Genomic DNA, 15,131 nt, shown 5'->3' with positions numbered 1-15,131 from the left:
TTTCAATAGTACATTTATAATTATTGCTGATGGACACACCAAAACATTGTTATGGTACAAGGTTAATCTGGATATCTTATGTTAGACACTGGGACAATAACCTGTGTGAACTTTAAAAAAAAATCCAAAAGAAATACATAGTATAAACATATTCTGTCACACAGACACTTTTATATATTGAAGATGAACCAAATAACGTGGCCACTTTCAGAAAAATCACACATTCCAAATACAGTCTACATGTATACATATTTAGACAAATGTTGAAAGCAAAAAGACAATTTACTATGATCTACTGAGCTCGAGAGGGAAGGTATTTCTAATGACAGTTCCAAGAAATAGTTCAGGTGGTTGTTTTGGTGGTTTGTTTCTGCTTTCGTTTTTATTAGATTTAGATTACATCACATGAAAATTGTTTTTGCTATTTGCTATAGAAAGCTGCTGTGAATTCAGTATCTTAATAGTCCAAGTATAAATTTTCATACAATACCTTATGTTTACCTTGGCAAATGAAAAAATGTATCAGAGAGGTCAAACATTTTTATTTCACTACAGAAACATACAGATTACTAGACATTCCCATCTGGGAGACAATTTGAAAAGTAATATTTCAAAGATGGTTCCTGAATAAAAATCTTCCCTTTTAAAAATGTTACACAATATTGTAATGTAAAAGACATTTGATCTGATCCATTAAAAGAATACCAAAACATATAAAAATTACTTCCTAACAACACACTTTTTGTTACACTTGAACAGTTTTAACAAGCTTTTAAAATACAAGACACAGGAAAAGAATCCAATTAATATAGCGGCAAGCAAAACTATTATCCATCTCACAAAGCATCAGCTTGTGTAGAAAGTCATCTACTATCTGACAAGGAAAATACAGTATCTCCCCCTGCACGCAAACTTTCCAAATTCTAATAGTTTCTAAATAATGAAGGAAAATTATAAGCTTTCAAAACCATTTTCATTATTTTTAGATCAAGCTTGTTCTTCAACTTGTTATCCAAAAATACAACAGATAACATCAAGACAGAAATCTAGCAAAACTAGTTTGAACTAGTTTGGTCAACAAAAAGCAGAACTGAAAGACAGTATATGAATCCCAAAACTAAAATTAGCTGAATGCAGGGATAAATACAGAAAGCAACTCCAGAAACCTCACTAAGAGAGTGTATCCACTTTACAGAACAGACCTACTCAGTATTACAGAAATATGGCTTAAAAGCTTCATTGCAAGAATATAATCACAGAATCAAAGTAATTTTGGTAATCAAGCAAAGAACCATAAGTGCAGAGCAGAAGTTAAAAATTTTAAGAAATGTCAGCAGTACTTCTACAATAAAATGATTCTAGGAACTAGTGTTGTCTAAGGCAAGCAAACAAGTGCTTTTTCATCTTTAAAGATTTTTTTATTTTTTTTTTTAAAGGAATTTAAGGAAGACAAATGAAGTGCCAACTAAAATTATGACAAGAACTAAGGAAATAAATGGAGATGGCAAGAAACAGTTTATGATAAAGACAGAATATTATCCCTCTCAAAGTCTGGTGGCATATTAGATCCTACAGTAGAGAATGAACTACTAACTCTTAGGAAATTCAAAAAGCTAAGAATTATGAAGTTGAATCTAACAATAAAACAATTAAGCTTGGTGAGTTATTCTGTGCCTTCTGTTGAAAACAAGAGTTTAAATGTTAAGATCATTGAAAGCAGTTTGTCAGTACTGTATACAAAAAGTCCTTGTATTGGCATGTAAATTTGGAATTGGTACTAAATCTTCAGCACTGGAAATAAAGCAGTGAGTTAAATTTCATTCAGATATAGAAACTGCAGTTGCAGACAATACAAAAACAATGCTTATTATTATTATGGCTGAATACATTTTACAGAAGCATTAAGCAGCTTTGTGATTTAAGATCTTGAGGAACATAGATGACTGTCAGATAAAATGAAATGGGAACATATTAAATAATGTTTTCTTGAAAAAAATGTCATGTAATGGTCTGCAAAACACTTAAGCTTCTAGCATTTGTAAAAATCAGAGCTTTAAGTCGCAACACTACTGGTCAGTGATATATTAAATTAATCAGGAGCTTGGTGATCCTGTGTTTACCTACATCCTTTTAAATTCTTAGAATTTGACTTTTTACATACTGACCAAAGTAGCTCCAATGAGATAAAAGCACTGACACTTGACCATGTGGAAAGTGAAACAGAGAATCAAAATAACCTACCTGAAGACATCTAGTGGAACAAAAATAGATAAGTAGATATGTTGACTAATACAGCAGTTTAGCAACTAGAATTTAAGATCATTTTTATGGTTATTCTCATTATTTGGTTGCTTGTGTTTGCACTACCAAAGTAGCAGCTTTTATAGTATGAATCTGAGTTCATGCTATAAAAAAATAAAACAAGATGGCAAAGATTGAGAAAGGATAAAAGGGATATTTTTAAATGATTTAAGGTAGATTACACTTCAGAAACAAGTCTTTAAGAAATGCACTGTATAAACCTAGGTATGGTAAAAGACTAACAGAAATGGTTCTTTTTTTATGCAGTATTTCTCTTTCTGTCACCCTATCGGAAAACTTCGTAAGTTTATTACTGCAAGGCAGTAACGAAAAATTTTAAACTTTTATAAACTGTGTTTTACAAAGATTATTTACCACATTACTAGCTCTCCTTCTGCATAACAAGGTTGACAGATTGAATTATGCCATTTTATGATCTCAGTATGCTGTTATATTCCTGATACAAAGCAGATCAGTTTTGTTTTTTTTTTTTTGCAAGTCCAATTAAGACACAGAGAGAACAAATTTGCTTTTAAGTTCCAAGATATCAGCCAATCTCTTTTAACTAGTGATTGTCAAAGCTGAATTTGGCTGAACACGCCATACATTTACAGAAAAGGTTCCTGTCTAAGTTTCACAACAATTTATTAGAAAAGTAGTAAATAAGGAAGAGTACGAGAAACTATACATGGTCCTCTTTATCTGCCCTGTCCCAAAGTAGGCAAAGAGTTTCTCCTTGTGAGCTCTGATGAGCATTTGTTAATTTATAAGCAGAAAGGAGCAAGTCTGAAAACTCTTTCAAAGACAACATAATAAGAATATAATATCAATTCCAGGAGTGTTCAGTTAATGGTAACTTTCCAAGAAGCTGATAGAGAACTTAAATTAAATGGCAAATATTTTAATGTGTTTCTTTTGTCAACTTTTCTAACTAAAATGGTTAAGACGAAAAGGTTATAGATCTCAAAGGTTTGTGTATGTTAAAAAAAATTGCTTTTCACATTGAGAGAGAATATGTTTCTACAAAATGACAAAACCCATTTATCACTGAGCAGTGGAAACTATGTGCTATGAAACACTTTCTAGTACATTCACTGCAGCTGGAAGCATAATAAAAGAATTACAAAATTTCATTGTTCAAATCAAAGGCAGTAGAATTTTCTAAAACATCAAAAATTCTGTAACAGAGTATGCTTGGAATTTGAGACTTCAGACTCTGGCCCATTGTCATACAATGCAAATATCTGTAGTCACACATTCAGTATAGTAAGTGAAATCCTCCTCCCCCCCTCCTCTTCCTCCTCCCCCCCCCCCCCCCCCCGCCCAAAAAAAAAAAAAAAAAAAAAAGAATTAACTCACCACTTGTCCATTCTGGGGATTCTTATGAGCATATGGGGGCCCACGGATGTGATTCCACATCTGACCAGATGTCATAGCAAATACAACACACTAGAAAAATAGAAGACCAATACAATCATTCATTCACAAAGGCAAATTTTCAGAATCTGACTTGAAATAATCTTCTCTTTATGTGTACTTGGAATTGGCACATTTACATACCTATATGGCAAAAAACAATCATTACTGTGGAAGGCATTTATTGCAAATATACTGAAAACTTACAATTCAAGATTTCTGCAGCCTTTTATGAAGTTATTTTTACCTCTACAACAAATCTTTAGCTTAGCAGTTTGCTATAAGGTGTGTGAAATGATATAAAACCACACCAGAAAAAAATTCAATTATCCACCCATTTAAGAAATTCCCATTTTGTGTCCTAAATGATTGTGCTTCATTTTAGTCATGACAAAATACAACAATCAGAAAAGGAAATTCCCTTTACTGGAGCTAGGTTAGGAATCTATGAAAACTGTGAAATACTTGCAGATGGTCATACTGCAGAATCTACATCAACAAAAATCATAGTCATAGCAGTAGTCATTATGACAATCTTAAAGAGGAAAGTGTAATACCTTCTGATTACTAAACAAGAAAAATTATGTTTCTGATAAATACGTTTCTAAATATGTGAATGTTTATGATTTATTAGTACAAATAATCATTTAAAAACTTCAATATATATTAGTCCAGCTTCCACATATACTCTCATTTTTACTGTATATGTGTATTCCCCCTAGCATAGTACAGTCACATCAATAACTAGGTATAAAATTTTTATTTATTTTTATTGGGATGGCTTACTAAACCAGAGAAGAGAAATTTGTTTTTACTGAAAAGGTGGGAAGAGCTCTGGAAGCTCATATTATCTGGAAATAATATCTAGCAATGCATTTGTGAAATAAATTTAAGCCAGCACAGCTCTTTAGTCCAGTATGGACTCTCTAGCAATACACTGTGAACCAACTTCAAACAACTTAGGATTGAATCTTGACAGGTTTTACAGAAAAAGATCAATAGCTATGCCTAATCTATATTACTTTTGAGGATTTCTATAGTGCACAAATTTTGTTTTTCTACTCTCATTAGGATGAATTAGCTATGACCAACATAATGGTGTAGTGTAGGCATGAGATGAAAGCAGTAACACGAGACACAGTACAGAATGGTAGGGAAGGGAGCACATGACAACACCAGTGAAATGAAACAAGACAATGAAATGAGACAAGGAAGCTGGTGAAACCCTGTCCTAGGGATAACAAAGGGAAAAGATGCATGCTTTTATCCTGTAAATTTTGATTTAAAGTGTAATTATAGATCACAGAATAAAGAACAAAAGTGAGGTGAGAGAGATGAAAACCAAAGAGTTAGGCAGTTGGAAAGTAAAACATCAAAAAAGAAAAGTTTTTTTAATGAAAATGATCATTTTACTTATTCTTAAATTAATGTATTTAATTCACAGTCTCCTGAGCCAAATCTTTTTCCACGCATAAACATGAAAAAACCTCAGTTTTTATTAATTATATACTTCATAACTACGAATTCTCTCAAATTACTGAAGCTCTCTAACGTTTGCTAGTATAAATAAATTGCCTCACAACACGGTAGCATCTAACAAAAAATACCTAGGAGAAAATACTTGGAAGAACCTTTTAATCTACTTTAGATTCTTTAGTATTTCCATCAAATCCATAAAGCAAGAATTCGGTATTCTACATATAGCACTTGACATTCAAGCTTATTTTGCTCCATTCCATATTCACTTATTGCTATCACTGAAGTACTGTTCCACATATTTATAATTGGAATCTACAGATTTCTAGTGTTTGTAAAACTTACTTGAAATATACCCCACTATTTTTAGAACTGATGCATGTGTTACAGATAATGTGATATCCTGTGCTTAGCATTCCAAATCTGTTGGTTTCCAAATGATCCTGTGCTTTGGGATCCAAACTTTCCACAACTCTTATTACTGTGAGTTGATGTTTCTCAGGATCAAGCTTTTACAAACTCACTTCTATGAATGACTTGCAACATGTGATTAATGACTTCATGTTTATCTTAAAGGTTTGTACAGTATTGATTACAATGAAAAAACTCATATGCAGAGAAATCATCCCTTTCCAATGTTCTTGGATTTTGTCAAGGTAGAAAGGATTAAAAGTGTAGAAAGAAGATTAAAGCTGAGGCATTTCCCTCTACATACTTAAAAGGATTTGCAACTCCACTTACCCAGGCAGAGTAGAGTCCCTCCTTCATCAGTTCTACAGATACAGTACTACTCACACCTCACCAAGGACAGCCCTTTCATACACCTGCCCCCTTCTTTCCACTCATCATACTCCCAGAATATTTTACCAGCTGCATGCCACCTCAATTATCAGGGGAACTCAGGATTTAGCTATTTTAGGAGCTTCTTGATCTAGCTAGCTTGTTCAGCATCTAAATGATGACAGCAAAATGTGGAACAGAATGATCAACAAAAGCAATACAGAGAGAGGGAAGGACCAATAATCTGCTTCAACACTTTACGGTTCCAGGATCAAATATCCACAAGATGGTTTCAATAGTAACGAAGCGCACCTCAACTACTATAAGTACACCATATATATAAACAGATCTGTGTGCTCAAGAACCTTGTGAACAAATTGCAAATGGGGATCTTTCTCAGTGGATTCACAGTGAAAAATCTCAGGTTTAGTTTTGATAAGAGGGAACAGGTCTGAATTCACCAGTAGTGTGCCTGTGTGTACCAGAAGTTTCCTAAGAGAAGACACTAACTAAGCATCTAGATTTCCTCCAGAACACTGAAATAGTAGTAAGATCCAGCTTTACAACTATATGGAGAAAATATCTCTACTGTATAAGCATTGTTTAACAATATCTGTCATTTTATTTAATAAAATTATTAGTGGCTTAAAAGGCCATTTCAAATTAAAACTTCCTGCTAGCAGATACAACAAAGCAGCTGATTATATCTCTTAGATCCTCAAACATGGCAATAATTTTGTAGCACATAAAAAATAAGAAAATTCTAGATTCATTAATAAATGCAGTTAAATAGAAGCCTAATTTCAAAAATGAAGAGACCCAAGCAGCCAGTTCTGTACCCAGTTTCTATAATTACTCTAGATTTGCACATTTTATCCAACCCACAACTACCATTCTAAAGAAATTTAATCCCTTCTACCTCGTTTAAATTTGCTTTTGCACTCAATAAAGGCTGCAAGATTTGTACTCAATTTCTAAAGAGCAATTCATCACTTCTTAGAATCTCTAGCAACGCACAGACATTTCAAGGACAGGAACTACAGTACACAAGCAAAGAGAAGGCATTTCTGTATCTTTAAATGTGATGTGCGGCTCTAAAGCCTCTAACTGCAGGGGAAAAAAATACTTTGATAACTTGCATTAGTTGCTGTTTGTTTGGTTTTTTTTTTTGGAGTTCCCATGTATAGGAGCCTAGTTTTTTTCTTCTGTATCCTGGAATAAAACAAATTGCTTATCTATCCTCATTTCCAGAAGGAGGTAAAGAAGTTAATAGCAGCCTTCAAGTTTTTTTGGAGCTGTAACTAATGATGAATGTCCTATACGATATAAGCTCTGTGCAGTGTCTTGGCACAGATCATATCTCTCATAATCACTAACTGTTAAGACAACAGTAAATACATGCTTCATCTTCTCATTCAAGTGATTTGACATTCTTTGTCCAGAAGAATCAACTCCTAGGCAGGTCTCTTGGAATCTGAGCACAGATTTTGCCCTCTCAGACATCATAGGCAAAACTGAAATACACACCAAAAATGAAACTGAAAACTACGCATAGAAAAGCATGGTGGCAATCTGATAAAGAAACTGTTTTGAAAAGCTCTCCCACTGCTACATTCCAGTCAATTGAACAAATATTTTCTCAGCACTAGAAACATTGTCTCAAAAGTAGCAATTCCTTATCTAAAATGTTAGAAATTTGCTCAGCTTACACCATCTGACCTTTTACTCCCTGCTTAAGAAATGAAGAGTCTTGACAAGAACCCGAATTGCTTTTTGTTATCAGTATAAAATGAATGACTGCAAATATCTAAGGACTGAAGACTAAATCCCTCCTCATTTTTGCAGTACACACAGAATAAAAAATATCCATGGATGAGTAGTAAGAATTGAATTAAAGTCTAAAATAATACAAGGGATAAATTTTGGGTGTGATTCCAAATGATATCTTTTTTAATATTAGGTACTCAACAACCAGCATTTGCCATTCTAGAAGTCTTTTGGGTAATGTTGCAAGTAAAAATGCCTAAGGCATACAAGGTACTATTGAGTCTGTTGTGCTTCCACAAGGGGATGAAAACAGCTAATTGCACTGCTACTGCTCAATTTAATGCTGAGGACAAAACTAATTTAAGTCTTGTGTTAACTGGAGCTGGAATCAGTGCATGAGTTGAAAGTTCTCTCGATTCCAAGCCTATCACAACCATAACATGTGCCATTAAAAATGGCATTCCAATTCTTTTTAGTTAATATACTGCTGAAAATACTATTTCTAAGACAACTCATTGCTGCTGATGGTCGTTCAAATATATATCTAGTCAACACTTCTGGTACTCTTTTTTCTTCTGCTCATAGAGGTGCTTTATAGGGTGCATTTTTTTCTATTATTTAGGAAGAAATGCACTGCCAGTTTTTCATTAAAAGCAAACAAAAGCAATTATCCAATATTTAAGAGATTTAAAGCTCTTCAAAAGAACAAAAAAAAAGCATTTAAAAAAGTTTTAGTAAACAAAGTATGTTTTAGTGGTAGAAAAAAAGTACCAACATAAGACAACTGCAATCACCTATCTTAGAAACAATATATCAATGGCTGCCCATTTTCCCCTCCATGAATCCTGACTCATTCTAGTCATCTCACAGAACATACAAAGGATCTGAGGTAATCTGTGCAAAGCCTGAAATTTGGACTCCCTGCTGACCCCACCAAAAGAAATTTCAGTGTTAACTTGTATGTCCATATAGATCTGATTAAAACTGAAAGGACTCATAGTAACTGGATAAATTTGCTCAAAAATCACTTTTCACCATGGGGCTTTGACAACATTGTGAAGGGAAGAGAGTAATGAACGTGTTTCTTAAAAAATTAGCTGGAGCCATGGTTAATTGCTATCTTCTTATTTACTTTCAGATAAGATGTTTTTCTAAAATATCTTTTTCAAGTGCTGTTCATCTTTAAAATAAACAGACTGTACTGGAAGTAGTATTAGAAAGAGCAAAAAATCCCATTAACGTCATTTTTATCCCTTTAAACTCTATTATTACCTATTAATGTAATCAGTAGGTTGATGAGTACTGAAAGGCACAAATACCATGGTGGTTGTTTTTAAATGTCTGATCACATTTAGGCACTGACTCTCTCCAAAGGAGCTTGGTTCACTGTAATTAGAAGTTTCCTACGCTGTGGTTTACAGTTATGTACAGATGTAAAATGTCAAGCAGCTCCTAGGGATAACAGCAAATATTTTGAGAAAAAAATTGATACATTTACTTCCTTAATTTAGTTCTCAAGTTAATTATGTATTCAACTATGCAGATCGCAATAGAATTATTCTTCATTTGAAGAACTGAGTTTTAACCTCTGCAAGATGGAAAACAACTCCTCCCACAACCCCCTTCCCAACATAAAGCTTCTGGTCAGAAACACTGAGGCATGAAATTGGAATAAAATTGTTGTGTCCACAGACACGGTGCATAGTTAAACACAGGAAATTCTATTGATCACATATTTTTATTTGATTTTTGACACAAATATCTATTTTACTGTGCTTATTATTGTTTAACACAGTTGACCTCAAAATATTCAAGTAAGATTCCAATAGTTGCTTCATATCCTTATCAAACAAGCTTTCTGGTACTTTCCACATTTTCTTATTGATAAACACCAGTAATCCAGACAAATACACGTCTAGATTTAGATTGGCTAGATTTAAAATTCCCTCAGTTAGCTCTATAAAATCTCTTATACGGGTTAACAATGAATTGTTAAGGACAGTACTAGTGAATCCACCATGCAAGAATTCCATCTTTATCTGTTTTTTTCTTCTTTTTTCATTTTCTTACACACATATAAAAGCTTTGTTAATTTTCTTAACCTTTCATTACTCTAAAGCAATACTCTGACATCAATATCCACACTGAGCCTACCATAACATTACTTCTTTTACAAAGAGAATGATAACAACAATCATCAGTAACACTTTCTATTAGACATATTTTTCTCCTGAAGTTCAACAATAATCTGCAGCTAACAACTGAAGAAAAACATCAATTTTCAATGAATGATTCCTAGTAACTGATAGTCACTGCTGACAAGAGTTAGCTTCAAGATTAAGGTTGCAAATCTTCATCTGTTAGTACCACCCTGATGTATGTACTGACAGATTTTATTTTGCTGCACAAGTAACAAAATATGTTAAAATGGGAAACTAATTAAAAGCATATACATATGAAAAAAGTGCATACCAGAGCTGCCATGGCCCAGCCAGTTTTGTTGTAGATGAATTCTAAATTATTTCTTCGTAGATACAACAATCCACCAACAAGAGATACCAGAAGAGCCAGAGCAATTGTACCAGAATAGTTTGGAGGCCTGAACACTCTAATCTGAAAAAGATAAATGCAAACATGCAGATCACAAATAAATCAATACACAGAGAATACCTTATTACAGACAAACAATGAGCATCTGAAGTCTGGTATTAACAAAGATTAATCACTGAATGTATCCACGAATAAGAAGAAAAAATACTAGCTTCAGTAATAAGAGAACAGTTTTTAAGCACTAATGATTTGGTACTAACCTGAAAACTTAAATACACAATATTTCCATTCTTAACTCTTAAGAAAATTAAACTAACACATATAAAAATATATGTGTATATATATTGTAATAATTATAATTTTAAACAAATATGCATGTTGTGTCTGAATTAGGAGCAGCTGCTTTGGATTTATTTTGTATGTTTTATTGCAAACACATACTACTTATTAAGAACTAATTATCACAATATCACCACAAAGACCACATATAATTTACACAGAAGAACAATCTTCAAACTGCAGCTACAATGAATACTACTTTTTTCTTTTTATATATATATATTTTTTTTAAATGCTGTCAAGATTCCACGTTCAAGGGAAAAACAGGTATTAAGGAGAGATGACATTTATCAGCTGCCTGTCTCAAACTACCAAGGTACATACATTTGGCTCCAACTTTAAAATTGTTGACTTACATGAACATCTGTTCTGTCAGCTATCCATTTCGCTAGCTGTTCAGCCGCAAATCCGATTCTCTGCAGGTCAAATGTGTCAGCTCTCTTGGGTTTACCTTTTGGAGGAAAATGCATGAAAGTCGGAGCAGAGTTCATATTAAGCTATAAAACCAGGAAAAATAGCAAAAAAGTTAGTAACTTCACACCTGAAAATGTTTATTTCTTATGTACCAGACAACATAAGCACAACTAGTGTGAAAAACAGTATTTCCCTTCCCAAGTAATAAGTTAGTTTGTTTTTTTTTTGTTGTTGTTTTTTTTGGGGGGGGGGGCTTGTTTGTTTTTAGTACGTCTTTATGCACAGTCCTGTAAAAAGAGTGCTCAGAGCATTTCTTGCTATTTTCTTCTGGTAGAGCCGTTGGGATGTTTCACAGTTCAGAGTATGTACCTGCAAGCTTTTCTGAGTATGAGTATCTTATGCTTTATAGTTCCCACGCACTATAAGAGCTTCCCTGTAATTAGTAAAACAGAGACCTCATCCCCCTCCTTGTAATTAGTAAAACAGAGACCTCATCCCCCTCCTTGTAATTGGTAAAATAGAGACCTCATCTCCCTCCAATCAATTAAAGAATATTAGGTTGAAATTCAAAGGAAAACATGTTTAAAAGAGATTGACATTGTTTCTCTTCCCTAGCTGTCACCAATCCAAAGTTATCTAGACTAAACTACTCATCTATACCTCCACTGGCTTGATGACAGACAACCCTACAATGATTAGTCTTGTTTGAATTCCAAATGGCTTACATAACCTTACGTAACTGCCTTAGGTAACATAACTTTCTCTCCGCATCACACAAATGGTTATTCACATGTTGACATCACTGGAACCACTCCCTGTGTATCAATTTTGGACATTTGTTTAAATATACAGCAATAGATTTCAGATCTCTTATAATTAAAATAAATAAAAGCCAGTGTATGCTTCACCATATTCTGCAGCTATACTTTGGACAAAGGGAAAAAAGATAATCAAATAAGATAAACAAATAGATTTATATTTGCTACTTCATGTTCACATTTTTACTTCAGCTTTGCTAGGTGACACAGGATATTATAGTTTTACTATATAACATTCCTCCATAGTTAGTCCATCTCAGAGCAAAAAAAAAAAAAACAAAAAAAAAACAAACAAACAAAAAAAAAAAACCCAAAAAAAAAAAAAACAAAACAGTTGATAAAAATATTAGTTAGATAAAATGATGCAATACGAAGATCTTTGAATAACAAATTAAGAGTAATCTTGTTTGTTTCATTCCTGCAAAATGACTTCTATCACATTACCAAAACATTATCTAATCAAGTACAGAACTGATTCTATCATTAGAAATTACCTGCTATTTAAATATCTTTCATCTAAGTAAAAAACATCCCACTTCCTTAGTGAACTACTATCTAAATAAAAAAATCCTTAGAAAGGATAAGAGAGCTGTTGTGAAATAGTTTAACACAATACTATACACAACACTATAGCAGTACTGCTTTGCATACATATGCTCAAGGTCAGAATTATTCCAAAATTCATGTTAAAAGTCATTGGTAATTACTATCCCTTGTGCTTAACTTCTTCTACATAAGGAAAAAGTTGGACCAGACTATTCTGATATGCACTGGTGACTTAAGGCAAGATTAAACAGTATATTTTGTATTATTGTAGCTATATGTATATGGTAATGTAAAATTATATTTTAAAGATTATTTCAAAATTAATAAAGCAAAATGTAAACCATTGACAAACATACTTAACAGGACATATTCCAAAATGTCTATTGGAAGCAAAAATATTAGGAAATACAGTAATTAAACTTTCAAAAATATTAAATTTTTGAAAATTAAATATTAGAGATTTTCCCTGAAAACATTATTCAAAATAGAGAGCTTCAAAACTTGGTACTCTTCTTAATCTCCACTTTTAGCCTCATTCAACGGATAAATATCAAACAGAATATCAGTGCAGAAATTAGCAACATTTTCCAGGAATGTGTTTTTTCTTGACTACTCAATTTAAAAGGGAACTTCAAACTACTCTCCAGGAACCGATTCCTCACTCTTCACAGTCAATACAGAAAACCAAAAGTCTATTTTATTTTGCCTGAAGAACTTCCAGTCAAAGAGTTCTAAATTTGAAGAATATTTTCTCATATAAAGTGAATGGAAAGTCTTAAAATGCTTTTTCGCCCTAAAGGAAATTTTTAAATACAAATGTTTTTTTGTATTACATTTAACCCCAGAACACATTAACAATGGACTGATTAAATTTTGCGTATGTATCAGTTAATTTATATAATAAACATATAATAAATACTATGAACCACGCTTGGAAAATACCAAAAGTAGCTACTTGCATAAGTAGCCCTTATTAAAGTCACAGAAATTCCAGCATCCGTTATTTGTAACTAGAATGAATTTGCACATGAAGCGCATACAGAGGCATGTATCTAAGGAAATACTTGTTTTCTAGTATCCATTCATTAGTAAATAATGTTAAGAATGTTTTACAATATGCAGCATTTACCTGTTGAAAAACATCCGCCCCTTCATCATAATCCACTATTGTGAAAAACAGCTTGTTTGAAAAAGCAGACGAATAGCGCCACGAATTAGCCAGAACTTGATATTCTTCATTAGCTTGCCTAAAAGAAACAAGCATACATCCATGTGGCATTCACTTGCAAAAGAGACACTCTATCCAGCTGCAGCAGTTAAATTAATTATTCTTGCAATATCACTCTCAACGTTCACGTTATCAATTTTAAAAGAAGTCTCGGCTCATAATGCATCTGTGTTTCATACTTGCCTTCTCTAAAATTACAAAGTTTTAAGTCAAACTAAAAGCAGAAACATTTCATATGTTAATCTTTTTCACATTTAAAAGCCTCAGAAAACACAAAAGCCTTAGGAGTGGCCTTAGTGGCAAGCATCACCGAAATCTGCAAGCATGTCTATGCACGGAGACACTTACATGGTCCTCAAGTACAATACCAGGATTTACTTGAGGAAGAGGATATGGGAATACTGAAACCAGTGGAAAAATTACGCAGTAATGTGATTGCAGTATTATTTCAAAAATACCAAATGCATAGAAAAAGCTCTGGAAAAAAAATAATCTATCCCTATTCACTATGCCAAAAAAACTGTTAAACACTGGGGAAGTAATTAAACTGACAGGAGGTTTGTAAGTAACAGAAAAATACTCAAGATTATTTCTATAAAACATGTTTTGGAAGTGATAAAGGATAGTTTTCCACAATGTAACAGCGTTACATAATGCTTTCCATCATCATTACAAAGTCATTTTTATTACTACTTGTATTTGTAAGAAAGGCTTCTATTGGCTTTTCTCACAGCTCTGTATTTAAGGTTGTTTCTGTTTTAGTTTGATTGCTTCATTAGTTTTAAACCTGGTCATGTCTGCACTGAGAAGAAAATAAAAGAAACACTGGGAATCCTTATCCACAGGGAAGAGCCGTAAAACAACAGACAGAAACATAAAAAGAATTCTTCCACAGGATAAATCCATATCAACAAATAATTCAATAAAAAGTAAAGGAAAACAACCTGGAAGGATCCCTGCAATACTTTCATCTTTACATATGCTCCTTCACTAGTTACTTCTATTTTAGTGATTAATCATATTAATTGCGTCTGTTGCAGACCTCAAACCAACACTCCAGTATTTGGCAACTTTTATTTGCATATGGTTAGATGCAAAAGCAGTATAAAGGTATCCTGCAGCTTTTCTCAAAATGGTATTCTAATATTTTCCACATGTATGATGGCAAAGAATACCTTTTAATTAAAAACTGTAGCTTCAAGACAGAAACTCTGCACTGAACACAAAAGTATCATTTTTTGAGAGTGAAGAGGAAGAAGACTATAGGTGTTGTAAAAAACTACCTTTCACTCCCATTTCTTCTTAACTGAGACCAGCCTTAGGCATGATATATATTACACACAACTCCAGTGGAATTCTCTTGTATTTAGGAATAAATTTTTGTTGTATAAAATATATCATGAAAAAAATCTCCAACCCTTAAAAAATAAATCTTACAAAACACAACTTTCACACTGATTGAATACAACTTGCAACTTAAAACAATTATTCAACAG

The 15,131-nt window shown here is 33.0% G+C and overlaps 1 protein-coding gene and 1 long non-coding RNA gene across 3 annotated transcripts in view; both read right to left on the bottom strand.

The window, feature by feature from the left end:
• The window catches only part of LOC128080325 (uncharacterized), a 987,521-nt gene that overhangs the window by 270,958 nt on the left and 701,432 nt on the right, over positions 1 to 15,131 (bottom strand). The gene's annotated exons all lie outside the window — the stretch shown is intronic.
• Positions 1 to 15,131, bottom strand: part of TUSC3 (tumor suppressor candidate 3) — a 107,421-nt gene that overhangs the window by 46,353 nt on the left and 45,937 nt on the right. For both annotated transcript variants that reach the window (XM_052682405.1, XM_052682406.1), the window contains exons 3-6: positions 13,537 to 13,654; positions 10,986 to 11,126; positions 10,213 to 10,353; positions 3,661 to 3,750 (exon numbers count right to left, since the gene is read on the bottom strand). In XM_052682405.1, the coding sequence (XP_052538365.1) occupies positions 3,661 to 3,750; positions 10,213 to 10,353; positions 10,986 to 11,126; positions 13,537 to 13,654 (490 nt within the window). The remainder of the gene's footprint in view (positions 1 to 3,660; positions 3,751 to 10,212; positions 10,354 to 10,985; positions 11,127 to 13,536; positions 13,655 to 15,131) is intronic.

Source organism: Tympanuchus pallidicinctus, unplaced genomic scaffold (assembly GCF_026119805.1).
Source record: "Tympanuchus pallidicinctus isolate F22 unplaced genomic scaffold, pur_lepc_1.0 scaffold2, whole genome shotgun sequence".
NCBI classification, from domain to species: Eukaryota; Metazoa; Chordata; class Aves; order Galliformes; family Phasianidae; genus Tympanuchus; species Tympanuchus pallidicinctus.
This window is presented reverse-complemented; position numbering and strand designations above follow the sequence as displayed.